General features: G+C 48.3%; 1 protein-coding gene across 1 annotated transcript in view; it reads right to left on the bottom strand.

Moving 5' to 3' along the window:
• Positions 1 to 108: 108 nt before the first annotated feature.
• Positions 109 to 10,685, bottom strand: part of LOC133951423 (WD repeat-containing protein 62-like) — a 10,879-nt gene continuing 302 nt past the window's right edge. Inside the window, 27 exon segments of the mRNA XM_062385348.1 lie at positions 109 to 598; positions 685 to 776; positions 874 to 966; positions 1,409 to 1,629; positions 1,866 to 2,076; positions 2,475 to 2,600; positions 6,187 to 6,250; positions 6,473 to 6,548; positions 6,637 to 6,748; positions 7,080 to 7,193; positions 7,289 to 7,446; positions 7,516 to 7,583; positions 7,794 to 8,108; positions 8,198 to 8,250; positions 8,408 to 8,529; positions 8,633 to 8,746; positions 8,822 to 8,885; positions 8,963 to 9,074; positions 9,158 to 9,233; positions 9,317 to 9,438; positions 9,522 to 9,592; positions 9,717 to 9,842; positions 9,925 to 10,016; positions 10,106 to 10,181; positions 10,184 to 10,268; positions 10,376 to 10,485; positions 10,488 to 10,606. Coding sequence (XP_062241332.1) covers positions 371 to 598; positions 685 to 776; positions 874 to 966; positions 1,409 to 1,629; positions 1,866 to 2,076; positions 2,475 to 2,600; positions 6,187 to 6,250; positions 6,473 to 6,548; positions 6,637 to 6,748; positions 7,080 to 7,193; positions 7,289 to 7,446; positions 7,516 to 7,583; positions 7,794 to 8,108; positions 8,198 to 8,250; positions 8,408 to 8,529; positions 8,633 to 8,746; positions 8,822 to 8,885; positions 8,963 to 9,074; positions 9,158 to 9,233; positions 9,317 to 9,438; positions 9,522 to 9,592; positions 9,717 to 9,842; positions 9,925 to 10,016; positions 10,106 to 10,181; positions 10,184 to 10,268; positions 10,376 to 10,485; positions 10,488 to 10,606 — 3,220 coding nt within the window. The 3' untranslated portion in view covers positions 109 to 370.

The following is a 10,685-nucleotide window of genomic DNA, read 5'->3' as shown; positions in this document are numbered from 1 at the left end:
TGATTTTCAACTGGCATCCCTGTGTAGGTGTGAAATTGTTTGGAATCTTTTCTTTTTTTTCAGCTCAGCTGAATAATATATAAAAGGATTTGAGATATGAAACTAAGAAACATGTAAAACAGGTTTATTTACAAACAGTGACGTGATTTACAAACAATACAACACGCTTGATTTAATACTGATCGTAAAAACTTTACATATATGAAATGTGATTGATTAGCGACTGCGCCAGGCTGAAGTTTCCTTCAGCCTCCGTATCGCTCACACACTTCCTGTCGTGACTCGAGGAGAAAAACACACACAAAAAACTTTTAATGTTTGAAGTTCTGACGCTAATAAAGATATTAATAAGATTGACGTGTCCTGGTGATCAGATCCGGTTCAGTTTGTTCTGCGTCATCTGCAGCAGCAGCTCAGAGTATTTCTCCAGCAGAGACACCGTCCCTGCACCCTCCAGTCCACCAGAGGGCGTGCTGCTGCTGCCCTGCCCCTCTCCGTGCAAGACCACCTGCAGCTCAGAGTGAACGGATTCAAACGCCTCCTGCAGGACAGAGGACATCTGTAGCCGCTGCTCCACAAAGCCAAGCGACTCACCAAGCTGCAGGAAGACAAAGGCTTAAAAGTTAAATATCTCTGGAACTAAACTTCTGAAGTTAAAGAACAATGTTCAGCAGTAAAGGGAACCTGCTGGTGGAGGCGCACGGCTCGTCTGGTCGTGTGTCGCAGCTCGTTGGCGACTTGCTGACACTGCTGCAGCGTCACCGCCTCAACAGCACCTGAAACAACCAACAGCCTGTGTCCATAGTTCGTCCTGAAGGAGGCGCCAGAGGTCAACAATAAACCAACACATGTGCAAACATCGCAGGAGGCTACCTGAGAGGGGGGGGCAGGGTCTGTCTGAAAGTGGACAGGAGGCAGAGGTGGGGGGGCCACAGGAGGAATCATCACCAAGCGTTTCGTTTGATTCTAGATCAGAAATAAACATCAAGAAACAGAAAACAGTTTAAAAGTTTAATTTCAGATATTAGAAATACGTCCCCCCCCCCCCCCCCAAAACAGTCATAAATACAACTAGCGTAGTGTGATTGCATGAATCCACTAACACTACTGTGTATATATATATATATATTTCTATATGCTTTTTTCAGATTCATAAAAATATCACTGTGTCATTTGAAACGGAAACTTAATGACTTCTGAAAATCATAGTTTCCTTCAAGCATTAATGATCCACATTGAAGAGGCCAACAACTAGGTCACAGTGACGTTGACCTTTGACCTCCTGGCACCAAAATCTAATCAGTTCATCACTTGGTGTCTCCTGCACTGGAGCGGAAAAGGACAAATTACTCCTCGGTCAAATTATCAGATAACATCACAGATTTACCCACAAACCCTTTCTTCCTACCTGGACCGGCCCTCTCCCCAGAGACAGAGCACGTGGATGTGATGCAGGGGGCGGGGCTTGGGATAAGCATTTGGTTTTGATTTGTCGGTGTTTTTTCAATGCTGCTGGTGCTCCACCTGCTGGCTCCGCCCTCTGACGGCCCCTCAGTGGGTGTGGTCCACACCTGAGGGCTGGTCTCTGCAGGTAGATGAAGCCGGGGCTTCTGGGAGGACAGAGCGACACTGATGGACGCAGAGGGAAAACAGACAATTTGACCATGAAACATTTTAATCTTTTATCACAAATATTGTCTTAAAACGTTGCAAATTTCTCTTCAAACTGTTGAGAATTGTTTTTAATAAAACATTTTTTAGTATTTGTCGTAAAAATGTCAAATGTTTGTCTCCAATCATCTTGTCCAGGTGTAAATCCACGTGTTGGACCTGGTCCAACTCTGGAGGACCAGGGGGACCGTTACCTGCTGGTCTGGTCCTCGGGGGGATCAGGACCAGGATGAGAGTCTGAGGAGGACCAAAGGTTTTCCTTCTCCTCCTCCTGGGCGGAGGGGGAGCTGCAGGTGGGGGGGTCCTGGCTCACTTTGGACCTGGAGCTGGCGGTGGTTCCCAGGTATCCAAGCCGTGACGCCCGCTGCTGCACCGCAGACACCATGCTGTTGGTGGAGGTGACGTCTGATTGGTTTAAAAAAAACAGAAGGTCAGGAAGGAAACACTCCGGTGAGAGACCTCTGACCCGCATCACGACGACCACAGCGACCAGGTCAAAGTTCAGACGGGGACGCGATGGTTTTACTGGTCACTTCAGACTAATGAGAACAGACATTGATAAATGTTGATAATTGATTCAATGTGAGCGTCGGTGACATCATCATCATCATGAGATCAGAAACACGTCTGTGATGAGTATTGAGATGTGTGAGAAAAAGAACTTGATCAGAACCAGGACCAGAAACCACAGCTCAGACCAGGAGAGTCCCCATCAACACCATGTGACCTTTACCACAGAAACAAACACCCGAGTGACTCTCTCACACACACAGACACACACAGACACACACAGACACACACACCTCCCAGCGTCTCTCTGCACTGAACGACCACCACAGTGTGGCGTCGGCGGCGTGTTGGGCGGCGAAGGGGCTGATGGGACATAATGGAGGACGCTCTTCTGTGGAGGACGGATGGGCTGCATCTCACTGTGGTCACACGCACACACACACACACACACACACACCTTATAGTATTTTTAAATTTCTATTTTATATTGTGTAGGGCTGGGCCATACGTCTTCAAATCAATCAGGATTATTTCAAACTGTTTCCTCGACTAATGAGCGATTCTTTTAATCACCACTGCAGTGATCACATGAGAGAACAAACAGAACCTGGACTCACCACTGCAGTGATCACATGATAGAACAAACAGAACCTGGACTCACCACTGCAGTGATCACATGATAGAACAAACAGAACCTGGACTCACTGCTGCAGTGATCACATGATAGAACAAACAGAACCTGGACTCACCACTGCAGTGATCACATGAGAGAACAAACAGAACCTGGACTCACCACTGCAGTGATCACATGAGAGAACAAACAGAACCTGGACTCACCGCTGCAGTGATCACATGATAGAACAAACAGAACCTGGACTCACCGCTGCAGTGATCACATGATAGAACAAACAGAACCTGGACTCACCACTGCAGTGATCACATGAGAGAACAAACAGAACCTGGACTCACCGCTGCAGTGATCACATGATAGAACAAACAGAACCTGGACTCACCACTGCAGTGATCACATGAGAGAACAAACAGAACCTGGACTCACCACTGCAGTGATCACATGAGAGAACAAACAGAACCTGGACTCACCACTGCAGTGATCACATGAGAGAACAAACAGAACCTGGACTCACTGCTGCAGTGATCACATGATAGAACAAACAGAACCTGGACTCACTGCTGCAGTGATCACATGAGAGAACAAACAGAACCTGGACTCACCACTGCAGTGATCACATGATAGAACAAACAGAACCTGGACTCACCACTGCAGTGATCACATGAGAGAACAAACAGAACCTGGACTCACCACTGCAGTGATCACATGATAGAACAAACAGAACCTGGACTCACCACTGCAGTGATCACATGATAGAACAAACAGAACCTGGACTCACCACTGCAGTGATCACATGAGAGAACAAACAGAACCTGGACTCACCACTGCAGTGATCACATGATAGAACAAACAGAACCTGGACTCACCGCTGCAGTGATCACATGAGAGAACAAACAGAACCTGGACTCACTGCTGCAGTGATCACATGATAGAACAAACAGAACCTGGACTCACCGCTGCAGTGATCACATGATAGAACAAACAGAACCTGGACTCACCACTGCAGTGATCACATGATAGAACAAACAGAACCTGGACTCACCGCTGCAGTGATCACATGATAGAACAAACAGAACCTGGACTCACTGCTGCAGTGATCACATGATAGAACAAACAGAACCTGGACTCACCACTGCAGTGATCACATGAGAGAACAAACAGAACCTGGACTCACCACTGCAGTGATCACATGAGAGAACAAACAGAACCTGGACTCACCGCTGCAGTGATCACATGATAGAACAAACAGAACCTGGACTCACCGCTGCAGTGATCACATGATAGAACAAACAGAACCTGGACTCACCACTGCAGTGATCACATGAGAGAACAAACAGAACCTGGACTCACTGCTGCAGTGATCACATGATAGAACAAACAGAACCTGGACTCACCGCTGCAGTGATCACATGATAGAACAAACAGAACCTGGACTCACCACTGCAGTGATCACATGAGAGAACAAACAGAACCTGGACTCACCACTGCAGTGATCACATGAGAGAACAAACAGAACCTGGACTCACCGCTGCAGTGATCACATGATAGAACAAACAGAACCTGGACTCACCGCTGCAGTGATCACATGATAGAACAAACAGAACCTGGACTCACCACTGCAGTGATCACATGAGAGAACAAACAGAACCTGGACTCACCGCTGCAGTGATCACATGATAGAACAAACAGAACCTGGACTCACCACTGCAGTGATCACATGAGAGAACAAACAGAACCTGGACTCACCACTGCAGTGATCACATGAGAGAACAAACAGAACCTGGACTCACCACTGCAGTGATCACATGAGAGAACAAACAGAACCTGGACTCACTGCTGCAGTGATCACATGATAGAACAAACAGAACCTGGACTCACTGCTGCAGTGATCACATGAGAGAACAAACAGAACCTGGACTCACCACTGCAGTGATCACATGATAGAACAAACAGAACCTGGACTCACCACTGCAGTGATCACATGAGAGAACAAACAGAACCTGGACTCACCACTGCAGTGATCACATGATAGAACAAACAGAACCTGGACTCACCACTGCAGTGATCACATGATAGAACAAACAGAACCTGGACTCACCACTGCAGTGATCACATGAGAGAACAAACAGAACCTGGACTCACCACTGCAGTGATCACATGATAGAACAAACAGAACCTGGACTCACCACTGCAGTGATCACATGAGAGAACAAACAGAACCTGGACTCACTGCTGCAGTGATCACATGATAGAACAAACAGAACCTGGACTCACTGCTGCAGTGATCACATGAGAGAACAAACAGAACCTGGACTCACCACTGCAGTGATCACATGATAGAACAAACAGAACCTGGACTCACCACTGCAGTGATCACATGAGAGAACAAACAGAACCTGGACTCACTGCTGCAGTGATCACATGATAGAACAAACAGAACCTGGACTCACTGCTGCAGTGATCACATGAGAGAACAAACAGAACCTGGACTCACCGCTGCAGTGATCACATGATAGAACAAACAGAACCTGGACTCACTGCTGCAGTGATCACATGATAGAACAAACAGAACCTGGACTCACCACTGCAGTGATCACATGAGAGAACAAACAGAACCTGGACTCACCTCTGCAGTGATCACATGATAGAACAAACAGAACCTGGACTCACCACTGCAGTGATCACATGATAGAACAAACAGAACCTGGACTCACCTCTGCAGTGATCACATGATAGAACAAACAGAACCTGGACTCACCACTGCAGTGATCACATGATAGAACAAACAGAACCTGGACTCACCTCTGCAGTGATCACATGATAGAACAAACAGAACCTGGACTCACTGCTGCAGTGATCACATGAGAGAACAAACAGAACCTGGACTCACCACTGCAGTGATCACATGAGAGAACAAACAGAACCTGGACTCACCACTGCAGTGATCACATGAGAGAACAAACAGAACCTGGACTCACTGCTGCAGTGATCACATGATAGAACAAACAGAACCTGGACTCACCACTGCAGTGATCACATGAGAGAACAAACAGAACCTGGACTCACCACTGCAGTGATCACATGATAGAACAAACAGAACCTGGACTCACCACTGCAGTGATCACATGAGAGAACAAACAGAACCTGGACTCACCACTGCAGTGATCACATGATAGAACAAACAGAACCTGGACTCACCACTGCAGTGATCACATGAGAGAACAAACAGAACCTGGACTCACTGCTGCAGTGATCACATGAGAGAACAAACAGAACCTGGACTCACCGCTGCAGTGATTACATGATAGAACAAACAGAACCTGGACTCACTGCTGCAGTGATCACATGATAGAACAAACAGAACCTGGACTCACCGGTGCAGCTCTCTCTGAGAGTCGACTTGTTCGACCCGACGTCGCTGCTCGACTCCACGTTCTCCTGGAAACAAACATTTATCATGTTGATGATTTACATCCACTGACTTGGACGTGTGTACGTGAAGTTCTGACTCGTTCTGTGTGATAACACGGCTTCACATTTAAAACAGTGGAGCTCTTCTCCTGAATTTCTTATTTTGAAACAAACGATGTCTGTTTACAGCACGGCGGGTGCGATGATGCGTTGCTGCAGTAAACAGCCAATGAGATGTCTGCTTCGTACCGATGTGTCGATGACGCTCTCCTCTGAGATCCTGGTCGGGATGGAGACGGGGGGCGGAGCTCGACTCGGCCACACCCTGAAGAAACCACAATGACAAGCTGTCCTCACTATGACAACAACCACCACACAAAGTCAGCAGCCGCCTCATGTGGGTCAAAGGTCACCTGAGTCTGTCCTGGAAGCGGGACAGGAAGCGGGCGGAGATGCTGAGTCGAGGGTTCAGGAAGTGTTTTTCCTCCGGAGGCTGCTGAGTCCTGAGGTCAGTGTCGAACTTTTCTGAAAGGTCAAAGTTCACAGGCAGCAGCAAGTTATTCTTATAAAAATATAACTTCTGATAAAAAGACTCAAACGTAGACGATTTAACTTGTTCCTGTGCTCTAGTTTCAAACACAAACAAATATCCTAATATTGAGCACATTGTTGTTGAGTTCATGAATAATGAATGAGGCAGGACCAGGCTCCAGAGAGAGGCAGGAGAGAGAACATGGAAATACACATTGCTGCAGTTTTTCAGACTTTAAACCACTGATATATCATCTTAGGAAACCAATACCTCAAATCAAATCACAGAAAGGTTAAAACATGGGCCCGTCAAGTTTCAGCGTACCTTCGCTCAGACTCGACGCCAGCGTATCAAAATGGTTCTTCAGCAGGTTCCTGTCCTCATCGTCCTCTGGACCCAAACTGCCCACAGAGCTGCCCTGACTCAGAGAGTCTGTGTCTGTGGAGGACGACAGAGCTCGTTACATCACAACACCTTCAACCAAAATGACTCATGACATGAAGTCCACAGCAGTCACTGATCGGAGGTCAGACCGGCATCAAGAGGCTGCTCCACGCTTCCTGCAGAGCCCTCAAAGCAGGCGGAGTCAGGGCTCAGCTGAGTGTGCCACACTGGCTCCGCCCCCTGACCTCTGACCTCCAGCTGGCTCAGCGATGTCTGTGGGTCAGGGACGTCTTCAACGTCAAACTTCCTGAAAACGACAAACAAATTAAAAGCAAATCAGAAGCCGGTCAGACTCTGGTGCTGTGCTGTGTCTCACCTGACGGGGGCGCTGCTGCTGGGGTGGAGGACGTAGCTGCTCCGGTTCTCACCTGCAGGCTGCAGCACCTGAGCACCATCACACACCGTCAGGTACACGTCAAGTTCATGTTTGAACGATTTGATGCAAAATACATTTGGTAAGCAACGCTTTTAAGAGACGATGGTGGAAACATTTGATCTTCTGAAAGATCTTCTGAAAGTCATTAAAGTGAGGAGTCTCACTTGTGAGATGAAGCTCCTCATGTTTAACTGTCCAGCCTGGAACTGAAAGCTCACCTCCTTCTCCTCTTGTTCTCCATCTTTCATCAATCTCTCCACACTCTGAGGGTGAAAGTCTTCCTCCTCCTCCTCCTCCTCCTCCTTTCCATCTCCTTCCTCTTGGTTATCTCCCAGCAGACTCTCCAGACTCTGAGGGTGGAAGTCTTCGTCTTCTTCGTCCTCCTCCTCCTCCTCCTCCCCTGGACTCTTGGGGGGGCTCGGGGAGCAGTTGGAGCAGATAGTCAGAGGATTCAGCTGTTCTGTCCAGCGACTGCGACACTGACGAGGCCCAGCATCTGGTTGGTCGGCAGTGGAGGCTCCGCCCTGACCCTGCTGAGGACACACACACCTGAACTTCATCCTCGGCCTGCAGAGTAAACACAGGACTGATTATCTGCTACTGATCAGAGACGTGGACTGACCACCTTTCTGAACCACAGGGGCAGTTTTCCATTGGTCTGAAGCTGCGGAACATCTGAAACACAAAGAGAAACAAGATTCAAACATACGCCATGACGTCATGACCACAAGATGGCAGCGTTTGAATCGGACATATTTTAAGATCATTTTAACAACTTTAAAAGTAAAACACTACTGATCAGGGAAACTGAAGAAAATGTCCTCTTCCACACCCTGAGCCAAGTCCAGTCTGGTAGGAGTCCTGAGGTCAGACTCCTCCTCCTCCTCCTCCTCATCCTCCTCTTCCTCCGCCTGACGCAGCTGAGACGAGGGAACAGTGATGAACGTCTCCCTCCTGAAAAGGGTTTGACCACAGAAACAAAGTCAAACACAAACATGTCCGCTCCTCCGTTCTCCATGGTCGACTCAGTGACGTCTCTGTTCAACATCTCACCCACCGGATGTTCTGAGGCTTTTGGTGGCGGGCGTCCGGTGCAACTTTCAGTATGAGGCCCCGCCTCTTCCTCATGGTGGAGGTCATCTGAGCGTCCAGTCGCCACACAAACACACAACTAGGCCCGCGCACACACACACAGTTAGAAACAGAATGACGGAGTTTACAGTTTCCTGTGACATCAGCAGTTTACCTGTCTCCTGACACAGTGATGAGGTGTCGACAGTCGTGACTGAACCTCATACAAGTGATGATCTCTGAGGACACAAAGACACGTTGAACACCTGAACATACATGTTCCACACATGTCTACAGGGGAGCTGGATTTACTCACCTGCATGTCCGAACAGGGTGGCAACACACTCTCCTGACTCGTAGTCAAAGATGGTGATATTTTTATCGGAGCAGCTGGTGGCGAAGAAGCTCCCGGACGGGTCCATCTGAACCTGCAGGGAAACTTATTTCTTGTCTCACGGTTTTGACTGAAAACATTTTACGCTGAGATGTAGAAACTAGAACACATCTTTACCTTCAGCAGAGATCCTTCATCGCTGGACGAGCCTTTCAAACACCTCTTCAACTTCCCAGTTTCCACGTCGTAAACTCTTAAAAAACAGAAACATCAGATCATCTGGAGCAGAAACTACTTTTTAATTTCCATCAGACGTCCCGTTGGCTATTTTTTTACCTGACGTTTCGGTCCTGACAGGCGATGACCACGTGCTTTTTGGTGGAGTCCAGGTCCATGTCGTACAGCGTCGTCTTTTCCACCACGTGATGACTCCTGGAGAATGAGAGACCCTCCGCCGTCTAGACGACAGATCACACAAGGCCACTGTTCATTCACAGGGATCATGGGACACAGGAAGTGTTTCATTCTAAATAAAACCGACCTGTTCAGCCGTCTGGAAGTAGATGCTTTTGTCGGCTCCACAGCTCACTATCTGAACCTCTGGACTCTCACCTGGAGAACAGGTGACACACCGTCAACGCACTGATTCATAAACATCCTTTTACTTTTTGTCTCCTCTGACTTCTAACTTCATCATCTGCAAACTGTCCCCCTCTTGCTCTGAGAACTCAGTCACCTGTGAACTTGACGGCGGTGATGGAGGCTGAATGGTCGTTCAGAGTCTGTTCCAGATTGTAGTTCTTCTCCAGGTTGAAGATGTGGATCAGTCGGTCCCGGCTGGCTGACGCCAACAGCTTCAAACCTGAAACAACGACACAGAAGGTGGCGCTATGACATCATCATCATCATCATCATCATGACGACCTGTGAGCTGAGGTCTTTACCTGTTGAAGTCGGCGAGAACTCCAGACACAAAACCTCAGAGTCATGAGCCTCGATCTTCACCAGCTCGTCCAGGAACTCTAGAGCGAAGATACTGAAGAGACAGTGACCTCATCACACACCTGTCACCACACTTGTGTGTGTGTGTGTGTTTGTGTGTAAGAGTGCATACGTGTGTCTCACCGGAGATTTCCACAACGGTCTCCAGCAGCCAGGTGTCGACCATCCGGACTGATTCCCAGTACTCTGATCCCAGACTTCCATCAGCCCCTGCTGCCTCTGCCTTCTTCCCCTCCGCCTGCAGGTGCTGCGTATTCTCGCCAACGTACACAATCCTTGACAGGTCCTGTACAGCACACACAACCACACAACCCACTCAGTGTGTGTTTGTCTTATGTTGCAGTCCAGGTTCCTGCCTCTGTGTGTGTGTGTGTGTGTGTGTGTGTTTCTTACGTTGCTGTACAGGTTCTTGTGTGCTGTGGCGGCAGTGGGTGGGTCGGCGTGCCACACTCTGATTGTGTTGTCAGATGAGCAGGTGAGGAAGGAGGAGGGAGGCAGACACGCTGGGACACGTCTGACAGCTGAGGATACACCTGTGGACAGTGTGTAGCAGCTCTGTCAGTAATGAACTTCCTCTCTGCGTCTCCATCATTCACACTCTGCACCGACACCTGCTCCTCAGCTCTACACACATTGACTCAGTTTACAAATGCTGTTGTTTTTACCCACGTGTCCGATCACAGTGTGTGTGTGTGTGTGTGTG

This window comes from Platichthys flesus, chromosome 4 (genome assembly GCF_949316205.1).
Source record: "Platichthys flesus chromosome 4, fPlaFle2.1, whole genome shotgun sequence".
Lineage (NCBI taxonomy): Eukaryota > Metazoa > Chordata > Actinopteri > Pleuronectiformes > Pleuronectidae > Platichthys > Platichthys flesus.
Note: the sequence above shows the minus strand (reverse complement) of the source record. Positions and strands in the feature narration are given on the sequence as shown.